The sequence below is a fragment of the Brassica rapa genome, chromosome A06, assembly GCF_000309985.2.
Source record: "Brassica rapa cultivar Chiifu-401-42 chromosome A06, CAAS_Brap_v3.01, whole genome shotgun sequence".
Classification (NCBI taxonomy): Eukaryota; Viridiplantae; Streptophyta; class Magnoliopsida; order Brassicales; family Brassicaceae; genus Brassica; species Brassica rapa.
In genome coordinates this window covers 9,656,218-9,677,129 of record NC_024800.2, presented here as the reverse complement: position 1 = coordinate 9,677,129, position 20,912 = coordinate 9,656,218, and the positions used below count along the sequence as shown (strand labels likewise).

General features: G+C 33.4%; 4 protein-coding genes across 6 annotated transcripts; 2 read left to right on the top strand and 2 right to left on the bottom strand.

Annotated features, from left to right (window-relative positions):
• Positions 1-2,014: 2,014 nt before the first annotated feature.
• On the bottom strand, positions 2,015-7,780 carry LOC103873037 (tRNA-dihydrouridine(20) synthase [NAD(P)+]-like). Of its 3 annotated transcripts, XM_018652529.2 has the most exons (20): positions 7,599-7,780; positions 7,411-7,516; positions 6,961-7,099; positions 6,771-6,879; positions 6,566-6,690; positions 6,404-6,471; positions 6,188-6,328; positions 6,041-6,082; positions 5,831-5,955; positions 5,625-5,726; positions 5,441-5,532; positions 3,919-4,012; positions 3,728-3,833; positions 3,500-3,638; positions 3,304-3,412; positions 3,092-3,228; positions 2,859-2,995; positions 2,673-2,779; positions 2,481-2,608; positions 2,015-2,325 (listed from the first exon to the last, which is right to left on the bottom strand). In XM_018652529.2, the coding sequence occupies exons 1-20, from the start codon at positions 7,737-7,739 to the stop codon at positions 2,244-2,246; spliced, it is 2,229 nt and encodes a 742-aa protein (XP_018508045.2). In that variant the 5' UTR covers positions 7,740-7,780; the 3' UTR covers positions 2,015-2,243. The 3 variants fall into 3 exon arrangements, with proteins under 3 accessions (XP_018508045.2, XP_009149715.2, XP_009149716.1); XM_009151468.3 differs by lacking the exons at positions 2,015-2,325; positions 2,481-2,608; positions 2,673-2,779; ... (6 more) ...; positions 7,411-7,516; positions 7,599-7,780 and adding an exon at positions 7,322-7,348 and having other exon boundaries at positions 5,280-5,532; XM_009151467.3 differs by lacking the exons at positions 3,304-3,412; positions 3,500-3,638; positions 3,728-3,833; ... (6 more) ...; positions 6,404-6,471; positions 6,566-6,690.
• A 3,297-nt stretch (positions 7,781-11,077) lies between these two features.
• LOC103873038 lies at positions 11,078-12,765 on the bottom strand. The gene is made up of 8 exons (XM_009151469.3): positions 12,518-12,765; positions 12,292-12,369; positions 12,120-12,187; positions 11,920-12,048; positions 11,753-11,794; positions 11,542-11,666; positions 11,337-11,438; positions 11,078-11,244 (listed from the first exon to the last, which is right to left on the bottom strand). Exons 2-8 carry the CDS (start codon positions 12,351-12,353, stop codon positions 11,116-11,118), a joined length of 657 nt encoding a protein of 218 aa, XP_009149717.1. The 5' UTR covers positions 12,354-12,369; positions 12,518-12,765; the 3' UTR covers positions 11,078-11,115.
• On the top strand, positions 12,715-13,841 carry LOC103873036 (COMPASS-like H3K4 histone methylase component WDR5A; the record flags this gene model as incomplete). Its single annotated transcript, XM_009151465.3, is given in 7 exon segments — positions 12,715-12,899; positions 12,901-12,998; positions 13,001-13,058; positions 13,060-13,126; positions 13,309-13,323; positions 13,326-13,401; positions 13,404-13,841. Coding segments are annotated over 7 exon segments (645 nt in total), but the record flags the coding sequence as incomplete, so codon positions are not given.
• A 4,642-nt stretch (positions 13,842-18,483) lies between these two features.
• On the top strand, positions 18,484-20,839 carry LOC103873035 (branched-chain-amino-acid aminotransferase 3, chloroplastic). The gene is made up of 10 exons (XM_009151464.3): positions 18,484-18,767; positions 18,846-18,919; positions 19,014-19,182; positions 19,253-19,432; positions 19,521-19,652; positions 19,731-19,829; positions 19,916-20,032; positions 20,135-20,230; positions 20,318-20,430; positions 20,509-20,839. The coding sequence occupies exons 1-10, from the start codon at positions 18,633-18,635 to the stop codon at positions 20,624-20,626; spliced, it is 1,233 nt and encodes a 410-aa protein (XP_009149712.1). The 5' UTR covers positions 18,484-18,632; the 3' UTR covers positions 20,627-20,839.
• The last annotated feature ends 73 nt before the right edge of the window (positions 20,840-20,912 follow it).

The window sequence follows — 20,912 nt, the reverse complement described above, 5'->3', positions numbered from 1 at the left end:
CATGTTATTATTGTTATTTTATGATTACAAGTTTACTGGTTTTTCAACAAACATGTAAAATATTTATCAAATATAAAATTAATTAAGCAAAACATAAAACACACTTTAAGTTAGACTTGGGCTTTCTGGTACCCGTTAGGATACATGTTGGGTATTTTGAATTTTGATTCTAATTTATATAGGCCTCATTCTGGTAAATTTGTAAGTACGGATCAAGTTTGGATATAACACATCGATTTTGGTTCTAATTTGTATCACATCATAAAACCCATAAAGAAACCATATATCGTTTTAATTCAGGTTATATTGGTTTGGTTCGAATATAATCTGAAATTAAATCCAAAATTTAAAAGCAACACATAAAAAATATTTATATAGAATTGGCTATTTAAGGTACTTATTTAAAATTTAAATACTTATTTTCAGATATCATTTCAAAATAAATATAGAACTGAATATTGGAAGCATATATTTATGTTTCAAATATTTATATATGTGATTAATTTGGAATTCAGATCGTTTTTTTTGGAACTTTTCAAGTTTTCCGGATTACCCGTTCATGTTTGGCTAATAACACTTTGGGTTCCGATCGGTTTTTTGAAACTTTTCAAGTTTTTCGGGTTACCCGTTCAGGTTCGGCTAATAACACTTTGGGTTTGAATATGTTTTGTACTATCTTACAAGCTCCATTCTGGTATTTTTTACATTTCGGACGTGTACGGATCCGTTTTTTGTTTGGTTCGGTACGGATTTCGAATTAAGGTTTTATGCCAATGCCTACTTTAAATAAAGAGAAATGCGATTATATAAAGTTTTCACCGAAAAATTATTCCGTGCTTCGCGGATGTTAGATTTATTTCTGACACCAATATCTTTAATATTATATTTTACTAATCAAGCTTACTCGTGTTATATTTGTTGCTCGTATGCCGATAAAGGAAGACGGTTTCATTTTTTTCTTGAAACCGGTTACCGAAGGGAAGGCACCAAATAGCTTCTAGTTAGGCCTTCCGTCCATTTCAAAAAAGTTGGGCTAATCCTAAAGCGGAAGGATAAAATGGGATATAATAGAAAAACGGATAATATCCAAAGTTCTTGGTACTTTGTTTGCTTAAGACCCCTCGTTAGCATAGCAGGAGGTCTTTGTAAGAAAGCGGATTCTTATGACTTACCATGCCTTACCCTCCCTTCATGCACTATGAAAAGCCATGTTATGTATATGTTATATTAAAAAAAAAGACTTTAATTTAGAAAAATTACTAAATTGAATTTGTGATAATTTGTAAAATACATATGTTTGTGATAAAGAGCATAAGTCATAACTAAACATTTTTTTGATATGAAATTTTTTATAGTCGAAATAAAATAAATGGTATTTTCTCCCATTTTCCTCATTCTTGTAAATATATCCATCAAGACTTTTTTGTTGAATCAACAAAAAGAGTCCGAATAGAATAAAAGTGGTAAAAAAAGTTGAAAATAAGGTATCTCGAATAAACGCTTTTTTCGGAAAAAAAGAGAGGATCTAGACAAAATCGATGAAATGGAAGAAATCGGGGTGAATGGAAAAGACAAAATTAATAAGGATGATGTTTGGGAGTTTCCATCCACCTAATTTCCAATAACAGCTAGCAAAATATTTCTCATATCTCATGTATATTGATTTAATTAGGCTAATATTTGAGTATTATATGGTCAAAGATAAGTTTCTATACTAACCTTATGTTTTTAGGTAATAAATTGAGAACTTAGAAATTCAAAGTCAACTTAACCAAACAAAAGAAATTCAAAGTTAAATTCAAAATTTGACGCGTTATTTATTTATGTTAATACATATTTTGACGCACTATTTATTTTTATTGACAAATTAACTAATTTTGTATAGTGATCAATTGGTTTTTACCCGAATTCGGGTCTCATAAAAGTACTAGTGTGACTTTCGCAATAGATCAATAAAAAACGAGAGGCTCATCCAGCTTAATGCCATGCAAGATGAAACGATTGGAGTAAGATAGAGGTGTACCAGCGTTGCTGTGTATTGCAAATTCCGCATGGTTAAGGCTAGACTCATGCAGAGTTTAAGTTTGCATGATTACATGTTTGCAATAGTGTAATTGCTTCCAGTACAAAAGATTCTAATTTCTTTTAAGTAAAAACAATGGGATCCCTCTATATATAAAACATAAAAATGAGATTACACTAAGACTCGAAACAAAAAGCAAGTGTGGCATTTTGTTTCAGTATCACAAAACATAATCCAAATCATGCGTCAGAGGACGGATGTTCTTCACTGTCCAATAGTAATCTTCCAACTCGTAAAGCTTCCTGAAACATCAACAAACAACATTAGACTTCAAAACTGAATCAAATTGGTCTAAGACTCGAGCCACTAGGGTGGACTACAGTTTCGATTCCGTTATTTGATTCGTTCTGTAGTAAAAACCAATAAACACACAAGTTAAAGTAAGAGGTTAGCTTACGCTATATCTGCCAAAGTGTCTGCTTTGTTGAGAGACTTTCCTTCTGCTAATTCAAGACAAGAATGATGCGCTATCATCTCCTTTATCGTGTATTTTGTGCTCTTAACATCGTTATTCCACAAGATGCTCTGCAACAAAAACACCCACAAATCAGAAAAATTTAAGTTATACCCTTAAGAGACATTTGCTAACCTTTCTAATGTATTTCTTTTTCACATCTTCCCAGTGAGACTTTCCTTTTGGAGAGAAAACTGACGCATTCCACATAGCTCCTCTTGCAACCATCACCGAAGCAGCGCCTTTGCAAGGAACAAAAGAAAAAAAACAAGGTTATATAACTCAGATATTTGCTAATCTCTTGAAGTCTATCATGTGTACCTGTAGCAGTTTTAATGCGAGAGAAATCATCGTATTCTAAAACATCTCCATTTGCAATAACGGGAATGGACAATGCCGCAACTACATCTGCTATCTCGTCCCATTTAGCAGGATCTCTTGGCCTGTCTGCAACTTTCCTATATTCAAGTAAGGAGAAGCCAGTTACCAAATTTAATTGGCATATAAAAGGAGTGAGAACTAACAACTCACAATGGTGTATGTATTATTATTACCTCCCATGTACAGCAAGAGCTGGTACACCAAGTTTCTCGATTCTCCTAGCCAATTCAACAGTATCCGCTGGTGATTTTAGTAGGCGGATCTTGCAAGTAACAGGTACGTCTAAGTTCCTCTTAAGTGTAGCTAGAATCTGTGGGATGGAGAAGAATTCAGAAACTGATCAGTCAGATATATATGAAAAGGAGAATTGAGAGAGAGGCAATACATCATGAATAAGCTCGGGTTTAGTTAACAGAGCAGCACCCATTCCTCCTTGAATAGAGAAAGCCTTGGGACAACCCATGTTAATATCAACAGCTGCAACATCCTTGCACCTAACAAAATGTTGAAAGAACAAAAAAAAACAGTTATTCTTTCAAAAGATATATACTTTTGGTAGAGAATATGAGTGTAGAATATACACAATCTCAGCAGCTTTGAGAGCCCTAACAGCATCAGAAGTCCCCATTTGGAAAACAACCCTTTCTCTTTCTTCATCACATGTGCTAAAGACGACATTCTCTGTCCCTTTCTCCACAAACTCTGTTGTCCCATAAGCAACTGTAGAGACACAATAAGAATGATTCATGAAGATAAAAACCATATGAATCAAATTGGAATTCACAATTAATGGGGATACCAATACTTACCGTTGATTCGGCGTTGGCATTTGACAAGCTTATGATCGATAATCTCTTCTCCGTATGTAATGTCGGCGCCGTACTCAGCCGCCAACATTCGGAAAGAGAGCGTTCCCTAACAACAACAACACCTCCATCAATAATAATAAGCAGCAAAGCAAGGGCGAAGGCGGGAGCTAGTTTGAGGCTTTTGAACTTACCACACGGACCATGGGAGCAAGAACAAGCTTGTTCCGGTATTCCATCTTCTTCTTCTTCTTCTTCGTGGCAACGTCGTCACACGCAGCCACGAAGATGCCCCCAAGATCTGCGCAAAACTTTCTTTGATTTTTCCTTCATAAGTTGTGTGTTTATAACTGGGCCAACTAGGCCCATTATATTTGCTTGTGTTTTCCATTGGGCGTTATTACAGGGTGATTAATTCAGACCAAGTTCTGATCTTTGTTGGATTTCCTCAATTATTCAGTTTATAAATATTATATATCTATTATGGTTTGGTCTTGTTTGAATATCTTTGGTATTTAGTTTATTCTGTTTTAACCAAAACTCATTACTATATTTATTTTTTATAAAACTTTATGAATTTTATTTTATATGATTAGAAATTAGATTTACTAAACCATAAAAATATTAATATCATTACTTTTAACTTTTCAATTAACAAAACTTAATAAAAAATAAGTTATCAGCACATAAAAAAAAGAAATAAAATATTTTAATCAAAATTAACGACACAGAATAAATCAAAATAACTATTGGCATTATATATATTACGGTTTTTAATAATTTACAGATATACTAAAATCAAATTATATTTTTTTTCTATTTCAATTAGGTAAATTCGGTTGGATTTGGTTTTACTAGCTTGAGCACACATAAAAGTAGGTTTGGACAAAAAAAATTCGGAACCGGACCGAAACCCTCAATATTAGAACGGTTCCTATATTTATATATCCGAAATAACTGAACCGAACCGGACCGAAACCCTCAAATATTCGAACGGTTCCTATATTTATATATCCGAAATAACTGAATTGAACCGGAACCGAACCAATATATCCGAAATCGGAACCGGACCGAGATCTTCAAATATTCGAACGGTTCCTATATTTATATTTCTGAAATAACTGAACCGAACCGAAACCGAACCGAGAACCGAACGGGTACCCGAATATATAACAATATTAATTGTATATACATATAACATAGCTAAATATATATTTGTAATTTAAAAATCTATTAAAAGTACCAAAAGATATTTGAAAATTATAAAGTATCTGAATTATCCAAAACATCCAAAGTTTCTGAAATATCTGAAATTTTTATCTAAATCATTCTAATTGTTTTAATATTTTACCCTAAATAACCGTATTTTACCCGAACCAAAAACGAAACCAAATGAGAACCGGTTTTTTTTCCAGGTATTTTCTGGTTCCTAATTTTACTATTCGAACCGAACACGAAACTATCCGAACCGAATCGAAAATATGTCAAGTAGTAAATGGATCCTCTAACCCCCTATCCGAAGTACCTGATACCCGAGACTCGAAATGCCCAAACCTACATAAAAGGATAAACTGGTCTTCTAAAATGTAAACGACCGATCCATTCGCTTCTTTTCTTGTTTATGAATGGGAAGCAAAATAACAAATTAATCAAACAAAATTAACTGAATAATGTGTGTACTAGTAGATACATTTCCATGCTCTGTTCATAATCTTGTCTTCTACAAACGGACGCAATGACCACATCATAGTGTAAGTATCTAGCTCATCAAATGATGTCTTCAAACTAAGCGATCTCACAATCTTTTCCTGCAAAACAGTGTCCGTCTCTCTTCAGTAACATTTTTGAAAGTTTAATGATCAAGCATGCAGATTATCTAAATGTTCAAACTCTCACACACCTGCATAACGTAGTTCTGCTTCACCATACTGTAAACCACTGCAATAACTGTAGCGTACTCTGTAACTTCAGGTTCTTGAAGAAAATGTACAATCTCATTCTCCTGAAACCAAACACATTCAAACAACATTACTCTTCTCTGTAACCATTTTTTTAGAGATATACAAGTTGGTTTCTTCGAGAAACAAGTTTATGTTGAAATCTTACCTCATCACTCGTTACCTGTCGTAACTCATCACATGATTCTACATCTAGCTGTGTTGTTGTTGCAGTCTCAATTGCAAGGGCTGCCTCATCGGTGAGACGCTCAAGCTCAGATAACAGACTTTGAGCTGCAGTTCCCACATCTTAAAGATTAGAAACATTAACCAATGGGAAAACAAGCAACCTGGTGATAAACAGTAAAAACATCACTACCTTTGATCAGATGGTCAGAAAGTCCTGATAGGGATGTATGCACTTCTTATTCCGGTAGTTTTGGTGAACAAAAAATGGAGAAATGTGTAAGCAGAATGTTTATAAAAATGAAGCTTTCACATAAGATTAAAAGAGTTGATCACTTACAAGCCTTTGTGCTTTTTGCAGCATCATCGATGTTAATACAGCCGGAATCTATATACGATTTTAGCCGTCTTGTTTCATTGCTCTTGATAAGGTTCTTGATCAAAGTGGACGAAGTGAGCATTGGAGAGCGTTTGAGCAAGCCTGGGGATAAGAAAAGGTGTCAGAGAGAGAGAGGAATGTGGTAAAAGTGAAGACAATACAAAGTGAGAAACGTACAGAGTCCTTGCTGAAACCGTAGAAGAAAAGTGTTTGCAGCATTCCCTAGTTCCTCAAGTTTTGTGATCCTATAATCATTGCAATAACAGAGATTTAAACATAATATACTTGAAAGCACAAGGACATAAATGTAGGAGAACCAATCAATCGAAATAAACTTACCCTGTCATAAACTCTTTGAAAATATCGTAAACTTTAAGGTTCAGTTCGCTTCTCGCTTCCATCTCTTTGTCTTTAAAACTACAAGTAACAGGTACGTCTAAGTTCCTCTTAAGTGTAGCTAGAATCTGCGGGATGGAGAAGAATTCAAAAACTGATCAGCCAGATACAAATGCACAAATTTGCAAAAGGATTCAGAGGGCCATACATCATGAATGAGCTCGGGTTTAGTTAACAGAGCAGCACCCATTCCTCCTTGAATAGAGAAAGCCTTGGGACAACCCATGTTAATATCAACAGCTGCAACATCATTACACCTACAAAAATGATGATTCTTTCAAAATTCGTATAAAAAGATATGAACTTTTGGTAGAGATAATATGACTCTAGGAACATACACAATCTCAGCAGCTTTGAGAGCCCTAACAGCATCAGAAGTCCCCATTTGAAAAACAACCCTCTCTCTTTCTTCATCACATGTGCTAAAGACGACATTCTCTGTCCCTTTCTCCACAAACTCTGTTGTCCCGGAAGCAACTGTAGAGGGACAACAAGTACAATAAGAATCTGATAGAACTCCTCACTAGCAGCCTATATGATTCATGAAAATAAGCAGGGGAATACTAAAGAGGAACTTATTAATATCTATCAAAACTATTATAGATTTGAATTCATCTTTGCTTAGTTCTAAACGAATAAACACAGTAGCTGAAAAAGATATCCCACAATATAAAGAATAAGCAGATTGAAGTACTATACCAGTCAAGCTATGAGAATCTTGAAGTACCAAATGAATCAAATTCAAATTCACAATTAACAACAACCGCGAGGAAGATACCAATACTCACCATTGATTCGGCGTTGGCATTTAACAAGCTTATGATCGATAATCTCTTCTCCGTATGTAATGTCGGCGCCGTACTCCGCCGCCAACATTCGGAAAGAGAGCGTTCCCTAACAACAACAACACCTCTTTGAGAGATAATAAGGAGCAAGAGCAAAGGTCTGGGAGCTATTTTGAGGCTTTTGAACTTACCACACGAACCATAGGAGCAAGAACAAGCTTGTTCCGGTAATCCATCTTCTTCTTCTTCGTGGCAACGTCGTACACACGCAGCCACGAAGATGCCACAATCCCCCAAGATCTGCGCAGAAATTTCTTTGATTTTTCCTTCATAAGTTTTGTGTTTATATTAGGCCCCAAATAGGCCTATTATAATTGCTTGTGTTATTAGGCCTCATCTATACTATTATCCCCAGGACTATTATCTATGAAGCAATTTTTATGATTTATCTTATTTTCTATGATCTAAGGCAATTTTAGTTATCTGTCATATTTTCAATAATTTTAGTTCATATTTTAAATTATTTTAACTAAGTCATTATTTAGAAAATCTTTATTACATAATAAAATAGGCTATTTTAGTCATTTTCTTTCTTGAAAAATATATTTGTGACAAAAACATAAAAATGACTATTTGAGAGAATTGCCCTAATTTAAATTTAAATTTTAATTATTTAGTTACATAAGCTTAATATTTATTTGTTAGTATAGATTTTTTATTTATCCATGTGATTTGTCATCTTTTCCATGATTGTAGGCAATTTTGTTGATTTGTGATACTTTTAATTAATGCATAGTTTTCTTATTTATCATATTTCAATAAAATCATTATTTTGAATAATCTCTATAATATAATTTATATTTAATTTTTTGATTATTTAGTTACATAAGCTTAATATTTATTTGATAGTACATAATTTTCCTTTATCCGTGTGACAGCTCATGTACTAGTTGAAGAGATTGAAAGAAATATAACAATTAAATTCTTGTGTTTATTTATGTAGATATATATTAATAATTAATAATAAATTATTTTAAATATGATCACTATGTTTCTCTGAATAATCTAATACACAGAGCATTTCTTTCCAAAGTCGGTGTTACTTCCGTTAAACTAAAAAGTACATATGAAATCTTATATTACAGTTATAATTTTCTATATTAGAGTAAGTAGTTCTAAATTGTATATTGGTATAATTATATTTGATAAAGTTTAAACCTTATATGAAGACATATCGAAAGTAAACCTATTAAAATTTACCGCTGAAAATTTATTCTATAAAAGGTATATTTCTTTTATTATTTTATTTAGGAATCAAGTGGTGTATTTTCTGTATTGGTTTGGATTAAGAATCATGATACTCTTAGTGAAAATTATATATGTTTATTTGATATCCAATTATAAATTAATATCATAAAATTTGGACAACAAAGATGAAACTGAAGATCTTGATAACTAATAAATAAATAAATAAAACAAAAATAAAATATGATGAATATAGTGAGTGTATAAAAAGATTTAAGAATAATAATATTACATTTGATTTTCTATTTTTTCTAAATGCAATAAAAATCATATATATTTTGATACAAAATCTTTTTCATATATAAATAATTTGATGTTCAATTTAATTTTTTGAAAATATAAACAGTAACTTATTATGCTGACTTTTGAATTAATACTTATATATTAATAAATATCTGTAAAATAATTATGTCCGCATGTGCGGACAAAATACCTAGTTCTAAGTAGGGTGATTAATTTAGACCACATTTTGATTTTCCTCAATTATTCAGTTTATAAAAGTTCATCTTTATATTAAATTATATTATGGTTTGGTCTTGTTTGAATATCTTTGGTATTCAGTTTATTTTGCTTTAACCAAAACTCATAACTATATTTACTTCTTATAATTATTTATGAATTTTATTTTATATTATTATAAATTAGTAAAAAAAAAAAATTGGTAACACTATATTTAGTTCTTATAAAATTTATGAATTTTATTTTATATGTTTTAATCATTCAATTGCATCAGTTCGAATTTTATTTTATATGTTTTAATCATTCAATTGCATTTTATTTTATATGTTTTAATCATTCAATTTTATTTTATATGTTTTATATTACGGTTTTTAATAATTAACAGATATACTAAAACCAAATTATAGTCTTTTTCCTATTTCAGTTAGGTAAATTTGGTTTTACTAGATTGAACATACATAAAAGTATAAACCGGTCTTCTAAAATGTAAACGACTGATACATTCGCCTCTTTCCTTGTTAATGAATGGGAAACAAAATAACAAAGGTCCTGTTCGTTTGTACATCTGGAAGATGCATCCAGATGGTCCATCTAGATGTCTTATCCAGATGCTCCATCTAGGTGTTGTTCGTTTCTTCATTTCGTTCATGCATCCAGATGAATCATCTGAATGCAACTATGTTCGTTTGCTTTTCATTTTTTAACTTTCATCTGCATCCAGGTAGACTTGTTAATAAAATGACTAAAATATATTTTTTTACGTTTCGGCGGAAAAATAGCATTTTTACGGTTTTTGCTGAAAATATTTTTGCGGTTTTTGAGGAAATATGTGTTTTCGCGAAAAAGTGCATTTTTATGGTTTTGGCGGAAAATACGTTTTTGCGGTTTGGACGAAAAAGTGTGTTTTGAAGTTTTAGCGGGAAAAGTTTTTTTCACGATTTTGCGGGAAAAGTTTTTTATCGCGATTTTAGCGGGAAAAGCATTTTTGCGGTTTTGGCGGAAAAATACATTTTTCCGGTTTTGGCGGGAAAATATGTTTTTCTGGTTTTTGCGGGAAAATTTCATTTTCTGGTTTTGGCGGGAAAATGCGTTTTTCCGGTTTTGGCGGGAAAATGCGCTTTTTCCTGTTTTAGCGGGAAATGCGTTTTTTCGGTTTTGGTGAGAAAATTTTATTTTCCGGTTTTGGCGGTAAAATTGCGTTTTTCAGTTTTGGCGAGAAAATGCTTTTTTCCAGTTTTGGTGGGAAAATTCCATTTTCCGGTTTTGGCGAGAAAATTATGTTTTTCGATTTTGGCAAGAAAATGCGTTTTTCCGGTTTTGGTGAAAAAATTGTATTTTCCGATTTTGCGAGAAAATGCTTTTTGCGGTTTTGACCGGAAAATATTTTTTTGAATTTTGGCGGGAACATGCATTTTTTGGGTTTTGGCGGGAAAATGAGTTTTTTTTTTGTTTTGACGGGAAAATGCGTTTTTTCGGTTTTGGTCGAAAAGTTCGGTTTTACTGGTTTAGACGAAAAATATGTTTTTATGAAAATGTGTGTTTTATGTTTTTTTTTTGTGGAAAAACGCATCTTGCGGTTTTGGCGGAAAAGTGTGTGTTTTCAGTTTTTGCGAGAAAATGTATTTTTTTTGTTATAGCAAAAAAATGTATATGCAAAAAAATAGAATTTACAGTTTGAAAATAATATTTTGATTTTCAAAAGTCATTTTTGTCATTTATCATTTTGGACTGAACTATGCATCCAGATGTACCATCAAGACTCACCTTCATTTGGGTGAGAATATAAAATGAGTTTTTAAAAATTCAGCTGGGTGATCCATCTGGATGTAGCATTATAATGCACAAAACGAACATCAATTTGCATTTTCACCCACATGGATCACCTGGGTGAGCAAACGAACAGGGCCAAACTAATCAAACAAAATTAACTGAATAATGTGTGTACTAGTAGATACATTTCCATGCTCTGTTCATAATCTTGTCTTCTACAAACGGACGCAATGACCACATCATAGTGTAAGTATCTAGCTCATCAAATGATGTCTTCAAACTAAGCGATCTCACAATCTTTTCCTGCAAAACAGTGTCTGTCTCTCTTCAGTAACAGTTTTGAAAGTTTAATGATCAAGCATGCAGATTATCTAAATGTTCAAACTCTCACGCACCTGCATAACATAGTTCTGCTTCACCATATTGTAAACCACTGCAACAACTGTAGCGTACTCTGTAACTTCAGGTTCTTGAAGAAAATGTACAATCTCATTCTCCTGAAACCAAACACATTCAAACAACATTACTCTTCTCTGTAACCATTTTTCAGAGATATACAAGTTAATTTCTTCGAGAAACAAGTTTATGTTGAAATCTTACCTCATCACTCGTTACTTGTCGTAACTCATCACATGATTCTACATCTAGCTGTGTTGTTGTTGCAGTCTCAATAGCAAGGGCTGCCTCATCGGTGAGACGCTCAAGTTCAGATAACAGACTTTGAGCTGCAGTTTCCCACATCTTAAAGATTAGAAACATTAACCAATGGGAAAACAAGCAACCTGGTGATAAACAGTAAATACATGACTACCTTTGATCAGATGGTCAGAAAGTCCTGATAGGGATGTATGCACTTCTTATTCCGGTAGTTTTGGTGAACAAAAAAAATGGAGAAATGTGTAAGCAGAATGTTGATAAAAATGAAGCTTTCACAAAACAAACTTTGAGAGTGAGATTAAAAGAGTTGATCACACTTACAAGCCTTTGTGCTTTTTGCAGCATCATCGATGTTAATACAGCCGGAATCTATATACGATTTTAGCCGTCTTGTTTCATTGTTCTTGATCAAAGTGGACGAAGTGAGCATTGGAGAGCGTTTGAGCAAGCCTGGGGATAAGAAAAAGTGTCAGAGAGGAGAATGTGGTAAAAGTGAAGACAATACAAAGTGAGAAACGTACAGAGTCCTTGCTGAAACCGTAGAAGAAAAGTGTTTGCAGCATTCCCTAGTTCCTCAAGTTTTGTGATGCTATAATCATTGCAATAATAGAGATTCAAAGAGATTTAAATATAATATACTTGAAAGCACAAGGGAATAAATGTAGGAGAACCAATCAATCGAAATAAACTTACCCTGTCATAAACTCTTTGAAAATATCGTAAACTTTAAGGTTCAGTTCGCTTCTCGCTTCCATCTCTTTGTCTTTAAAACTACAAGACACATGTAGACTGTTAGAGGAGGAGCTTCGACAATCTCACATGAACTAAAACAATGTTACTGAGCTAATCGCAATCAAACAGCAGAATTTTGAGAACCAATCGACAAAGACAAGAGAAGGAACAGGGAGAAATCACAAACCAGAGTTCTAGTTTTCAAGTAGGCGATGAGAGACGCACGTGTGAAATTGTGTCTGTGAGGAAACAGGGACGACGCCGGAGAAGGTTAATTTTGGCGGAGAGAGGAGGAACGTGATGATGTCTGGGTTTCATTGGGGTTAGGTTTAGTATAAATGTTAGAGTAATGGGCTTACATACTCCCCTTTTGGGCTTAATTAATTAGCACATGAACCATTCACAAGATTAATTTTACGAGACAACCCCGTCTCCTCCGACAGAACAATCCGCACTTACGCCATCAACCCCTGCAAGTATTCACCGGCCACCAAAACGGCATCTCCGCGTCGCCTTCTCCTCAAAACCCTGAAGCTCTGGGACGTCGAAACCGGCTCCCTGATCAAGACCCTTCTGCGTCAACTTCACTCCGCAGTCGAACATGATCGCCTCTGGCTCCTTCGACGAGACCGTTCGGATCTGGGATGTGAAAACGGGAAAGTGCTTGAAAGTTCCGATCCCATCACCGCCGTGGATTTCAATCGCGACGGGTCGCTTATCGTTTCGAGGTGTGAAGACGCTGATCGATGATGAGAATCCTCCTGTCTCCTTTGTTGGCACCCTCGATAACACCCTGGTGAGTTACACGTTTTACTCTGAAGTGATGTTGATAGAACGTGTTAATGGACATTCAAGGTTGTGTATAGAAAGAGACTGATGTAGGAGAAGCTATCCAAGTTCAAGTTGATAGCTTTAGTTTAGTTCTCTTGTTGATCAAGATTTGGCGAATATTAAAGCGTGCTCGTATCAAATTTGCAGAGGTTGTGGAACAATTTCTTCTGCCAAATTGGACTAAAACATACACTGGCCACGCCAACTCTCACTACTCCGTTTCCTCTGCCTTCTCCATCACTAATGGAAGCTGAACTCCAGGAAGTTGCTTCAGAAACTTGAGGGTCATACTGAGCCTGTCATGAGCGTGGCTTGCCATCCGACAGACAACTTGATCGCATCTGGCTCGCTCGACAAGTCTATAAGACTTTGGACACAGAAGAAATAATGAAACAGTGATAGATTGATTCTAGCTTCGTTATTTCAAAACCAGTCCATGTAAACATAACTTCCTTAACATGTTTGTAATCGTCCAGTGTTCACTTTCTTAGTTTAGTCTTGTTTTATTGATTCTAGCTTCCTCAATTCATTATCTTTTTTTTTTTTTGTGCGACACAACTTTGTAGGTAGGCTTAAGACATAATTCTTCTTAGTTACTGTTTTACCTTTTCTTTTCATTGTATTCATCAATCTATTGTCAAGCGCCTTTGTGTTCCTACGATATTAACGGTTTTCAAGTATTTCAAGTTTGAGAATTGTTCATACGAATCATACTACTGATGAAAAGCTTATGGTCAAAGCAGATAATGTATGGTAGTGGTTGAGGCATGATGATGAAGCTAAGGTCTCCTGGTCATGTGTCCTATATAGATCTTTTTAAAAGTCACTTTTATTGTGAAGTCCTTGTTTTACCTTTAAATTTTGTAATATACATATCAATTAAATTTGTTCAAAAAAATATATACATCAATTAAATCAGTCAGATAATTGATTCATTTTCAGCTTTTAGCTAATTCTTTAGTCTTTGTTTATCCTCCCCCCCCCCCCCCCCCAATTGACAATATAGGCCATGTTCGTTTGAATGTCGTATTGATCTACAATATATGATTCGCAATTATGTATAGCAAATTTTTGTTATTTCGTAGTAACAATCGCAGAGACATGTTGTGGATTTGTTCGTTTTTAAGTCTCATGCGACCAAAAGTTAAAATGAACCAAAAATATATAAATAACAATATCCATAATAATGATTATAATAAAATAGTAAATTCAAATGAATATAAGACATAAAAAGTACTAAACAAAAACAAATTGTAAATCTACACTAAAAACAACATTCAAAATACCTAATATGGTTGATAACATCTTCTACTAATTTCATTTGTAATCACATGACACAAATGTTTCATGGCTCTATAACTACTAGGTTCTATAAAATCAATGTATCATAGTGTAAAACACATCATAAAATAAAAGTATAAATACATCATCAAGCAAAATATTAAGACAAGTTATAAACCAAAAACACCAAGAGAAATATATAATCCTACTTATTAAAATAAATATTTAAATAAATAAAATTTAATCAGAATCATAAACAAAAAAAAACTTAACCGGAATCATAAACAAAAAACATAACCAAAATCATAAAAACACAAACAAAAATCAATTTTGATTCTGGTAATTTTATCCTCCACCCTGGAAAATGCTATGAACCATGTCGTTTGCTTTATCAGCAATAAGATGATCAACAGATGCGCGATGAAATGATGACCACTTCCTCACTCCATCCACCTCGTTAAGACCTAAAGGACATGTTTTACACTACAAGTGTTTTATGCTTGAACATCTTTCATATTAGTGATCTTTTTCTATGTGAAGATTGCATTACAAGCATCAGAAGTCTCAATAGTCAGGTCAGTCTCTTTGCGCATTTTTAATCTTGTACATCCACCTATGTTTGATGTTTTAGTCACATGCTTGAAATTTCTATATCCGCCGAAATAGAGCCATCCTCGTTTCCGTACAATCATTCTATAATTTAAACTAGATTCTCCTCGTAGAGAGCTCCATCTTTATACAACAGTTACAAGTATAGCACCAAATTCTACCTCAGAAACATCCATGTTAGTTTTATTTGGAAGTTTAAATGTAAAAAATTAATATGAAATTGTAATAAATGGATAACCATTTTTAGTTATCGCTATAGACTCCCACCAATCAACACACGTAACTATTCTTTTCATAGAATCACAACTCACATCAGTTATATTGTGAGTTAACCTCTTAGACTTCCTTCTTTTTGTAATACAACTGTTAAATTTCCTATATTTATTTCAATTAACATCATAGTTATTAGAGATATATTGGACCGTAAAATATGTACCTTACGGAGTAAAATTGTGAAGTCCGTGAAATACATGAAAACTCTAAATAGTAAAAAGAAAGATTTGAAGAGCAAGTTGATCTCAATAGTCGTCTCTTCTTTTGTAAGAGAACTCTTTTGGATTACATACATACATGTATGGATTCATGATAAAATTATGTAACAATAACATAATAATCTAAAAAGGTTAAGGGTTTGAATGTAAGACATGAGAAATGCAGAAGAAAATAATATTCAGATTGATCTGTGTTTAGTTTCCAATCAACATTAAAAATGCATAACAAGTAATAATAACAAAAAATAAATATAACTTTATGCAGCACAAATCTGTTTGAAAATATTTTGTTCTGCAAGAACAAGGAAAAAACGTGTGGACCAAATGCACGAGCCCAATCACTGCTGTTCTTTTTTTTTAGTAACTTTTTTTTTTTGCTTATTTTTTTCTTTTGCTTTCAAATATTGAAAACTAGTTTATTTATTTTTTCACAACAAATATCCTCTTTAAAAGTAAGTATTTTTTCGTTTATAAAGAATTTTAAGATAACTTTTCATACAAATATATAATATGATATATTCTTTATATATTTATATTAAATTTTATTTAGGAAAAAACATATATATATATATATATATATTACATTTTATAAAATTTTATAACCACATACATTAGAACTTCAATAAATTAATACTCGATAAATTAATATCTCTTTAAATTAATAAATTTTACCGGTCCCAACTTTGACCGGTTCAAAATTTGACACAAATCGATAAAGTAATAACATAATATTTTTTAGAAAATTCTATGTAAATATATGGTTCCAATAAAATTATAAATTAATAATATAGATATATATATAAATATTTTATATAAGTAAGAACCTATTCTTTTTTTTGTTTTATATTCACAATCAAATTATATTTATATTTTATTCACACTAAATATATTTTTGATGAAATTTAGTGATATTATATTTAAAACAATATTTAAGTCATATGCAATATATATTATATATACCAAATAATATAATAAAATTAATATAAATGTCAAATTTCAAAAATAAAAATTAATCTTTATACACTAAAATCAAATATTTTTCTTATCTTAAAATAAATATATCTTAAAATAATAAATATAAATAAGGAAACTTTTGTACATTAAAATCTCTATAAATTAATAAAATTTCAAAGTCCCAATATTTTAATTTATAGAGATTGTACTGTATATACTTAATTTAGATATTCAAAATCTTATATAATTTTTATGTAAAACATATTATACACATTATGTTAAATTATTAAATGAAAATTTTGTTAATTGAATAGTATATATTAAAATTGACAATATTATTTTTATAGTTGAACCAAATGGTAAGAAATAACCAAGAACTCAATAAAGATACAAAAATAAAAGCAAAACAAGAAAACTCTTTATATGTTTTGTCATTGTACTGCATTTTCATATAATTTCACTATTAAATTTAATATAATTTCACTATTATCATTTAATAAATTTCACTATTAAATGATGATATTTATTTTTATTTTTGTCAACCTGATGTTTTTTACTTATTTATAATAACTTTTATTTTAAATATTTAATTTTCATAAATTTGATTATAAAAATAATAATTTCATAATTGTTTTCATTTATTTAGATACAACAATTTATTAAATTAGTTTGATCCACATTTGTTCTGCTTGATATGCATGATCTGCATTTGTTCTGTTTGAACTGCATTTTTGTTTGATATGCATAATCTACATTTGTTCTACTTGAACTGCATTTCTATTTGATCTGCATCATCCATTCGAAACCTAAGACTTTTAGAAAACGTTTAGACAGACCAAAAAGTTAACTAAATCATGGGCGTGAGTTGGCCTTTGTTTGCTCACCACATGTTCGCCGCTGCTATCACACGTGACACTGGTCGGAAATAAATGGAAGCTTTTTCTCGGTTGCTCATATTTAGACAATCTAAATCCTGTTACAGGCCCATTTCAGATATAAGTAGAGGATAAACACAGAAACGCATGAAACACACGTATTTTTGGAGTTACTTAAGTAGCCTGTAGTTAGGTGAATAGACTTTTTAGGTATTTGACCAAAAAAAAGGACTTTTTAGGTATTTTATTTGTAATCTTTGTTTCTTGTGAGTTAATCACTTTTCAATTTTTCATCTTGAGTGTTATTATGTAAACATTTTTGAATTTTTCTATTAAATGTTTTTTTATTTGCCTTTTATCTGAATTTTTGTTTCTGTTCAGAGCCTTTTAGCTAATTTTTTTTTTGCCAACTAAGGTTTATTATTAGGATGAAATCCAAAAGAGACATAACTCAAACATTACAACATAAAAAGGTCCAAAAACAAAAAGTATACATAAAACTAAAACAAATGGGCCCAAAGCAGAGCCGGCGATAGCGATGCTGAAAGAGCCACTGCCTCGTGGAAACAGAAGCCGATGATAGCGATGCTGAAGGAGCCACCGCCTCCCGATAACCAAAGCCAGCAAAGAAGGTGCTGAAAAAGCTACCCTTTCCCAGAAACAAGTCGGATGGCTACCAAAGAGAAATGCGCCCCTTCCCAGAAACAAGTCGGACGGCCACCGAAGAGAAATGCGCTGCCGAAATCCGATGAGATCTAGAAACCCCAAACAAAAGTAAACTACTAAAAACAAATAGAACCCTACAACCGGACCGACGGTGGCTCCAAATCTCTCAGCTCTCAGTTTCTCTCTCTTCAATGGGAAATAATATAATAGGTTACACCTTTTAGCTAATTTACTCAAGACGTATTTTTACATTACATAGGCTCCGAATGGTAACATCCGTCCCGCACTATACTGCAGTTAACAGTAATAAAAATCTCTACATATACCATATATCTATACGTTCTTATAACTGTCAGAATCGCACTGCAGTCAAACCGCTTGTTCTGCACCGCTCAATCCGCTGTTACCATTCGGAGCCATACTCTATCGGGGAGTACATTTTTTAAAATTGAGAAAAAAAAAAGATTTAAACACATGAAAATAGGGGGTTAGGGCAAAAGAGAAGAGCCTCGTCCGTCACCCATTGTCGTCTGGACACCCAAGGAAGAAGAAGCAAAACCATTACACATATTTGTTTTTGTTGTTTGAGAAAGAGATGGAGAGAGCAACCATTTCCCCGAGCCTGAGTCAAAACTACCTACTTTGTCCTTCACGCGCCCTAACCACGCGCCTCCACTACTTCTCCACTACTCGAAACTTATCATCGCCTTCGTCTTCCTCCTCCATCAAGGTCTCTTCTTCTTCCTTCTCCACTCTTATATTAATTAATTTATCATCATCTTACCCATTTCTCCGATTATATTCACAGCTTCAGCATTCTTCTTCCAATGGCGGAACCTCCCTTACTCGTTGCAACGCCGTCCTTTCCAATTCGTCTTCCAGGTTCGTTGTATTCAAAATCATTTTGGGGTACCCTTATTATTTGTTTTGCTAATTGATGATGAGATTGGGGGTTTTATTACATTGTTGAATATAGTGCGGAGGTAGCAGACATAGATTGGGACAACATAGGGTTCGGTCTGAAGCCGACTGATTACATGTACGTCATGAAATGCAACCTCGATGGGGAGTTCTCAAAGGGTGAACTGCAACGTTTTGGGAACATTGAAGTCAGCCCATCTGCTGGTGTCCTCAACTATGGACAGGTTAGTTTTCTTCAAAATGTCACCTCCTTTACTGTTATTGAGTCTTACTAGTGTGTGTGTGTCTGTGTAGGGATTGTTCGAAGGAATGAAAGCTTACAGAAAGCAAGACGGTAAGAACATCCTCCTCTTTCGTCCTGAAGAGAATGCAACGCGTATGAGAAGTGGCGCCGAGAGGATGTGTATGCCTGCTCCTACCGTTGACCAGTTTGTCGAAGCTGTCAAAGCAACCGTATTAGCAAACAAACGTTGGGTAAATGAATGATATGCAAATAAAGTTTATTAAGAAATTTGTTTGCTGTTATGATGAGTTAATCCATGTGTTTGTTGTTATCTATCAGGTTCCACCTGCAGGGAAAGGTTCTTTGTATATTAGACCGTTGCTAATGGGAACTGGAGCTGTTCTTGGTCTTGCCCCTGCTCCAGAATATACTTTCCTTGTCTATGTTTCTCCTGTTGGAAACTACTTCAAGGTTTTTTCGGCCTGCCTCCTCCTTTCAATAAAGATCTAAACATTATTGTAGATTGTTGTTTAATGCAACTTCTCTCAGGAAGGTGTGGCACCAATCAATTTGATTGTTGAAAGTGAATTTCACCGTGCAACACCTGGTGGTACCGGTGGTGTTAAGACCATTGGCAACTACGCTGCAGTAAGTAAAAATCTTATTCGGTGAATAAATTGATACTGGCTTTTGAAAGTATGCTTACTTACTCACACATACAACTCATAACATAGGTACTAAAAGCACAGTCGATTGCGAAATCTAAAGGATATTCCGACGTTTTGTACCTTGATTGCGTTCACAAAAGATACCTTGAGGAGGTCTCCTCTTGCAATATCTTCATTGTCAAGGTAAAAACTCCAATGATGCCATATAGATTTCTCTCTCCCCTTGTCAGTCTCAAGCTACGCTTTTGACCAAAAGTATTCTTGTTTACTTACTCTATTTGGCAGGACAAATTGATATCTACTCCTGAAATAAAAGGAACCATTTTGCCAGGGATTACGCGGAAAAGTATAATCGACGTGGCTCGTACCCAAGGGTTTAAGGTAATCTCTCCCTTTCTTCAAATTCTCAATTATACTCGCATCTTACCACAACTAGTTAGTTAGTGGTGACAGAGCATGTTCACGCAGGTGGAGGAAAGGAATGTGACAGTGGACGAGTTACTAGAAGCGGACGAAGTTTTCTGCACAGGAACCGCCGTGGTTGTCTCTCCCGTTGGAAGCATTACCCACAAAGGCAAAAGGTATTAAACAAGCTATAATATGTACTCTTATTGTATTTCACAAGAGTGTTTTTCATCCTGAATAATATGCACACGCAGAGTATCTTATGGAGAAGGTAGCTTTGGACCTGTCTCCGAGAAACTCTACACCGTTCTGACAAGCTTGCAGATGGGTCTGAGCGAGGACAACATGAACTGGACTGTGAATCTGAGTTAGAAAAACCTCTACACTGGTGTTTTCGGTTTTATTTCTCATTCTCGTATATGAGTCTGTCATTCTTATTCGTAAAACTACAAGTTGGATTGTTTTAAAAAACTTGGGTTGATCTTAAGAGTTGATATCTTACGACTTGGCTGCTTGAAGATCAGTAGATGTCGGTATCCTTTGTGTTTGTTTTGAAGACCAACATATAAAATTAATTTCCGGCTGGACAAGGTCAAATAAAGCAGAGGTGACTACGGTTTATTCAAGTTCTTTTTTTTTTTTTTTTTTTTTTTTGACA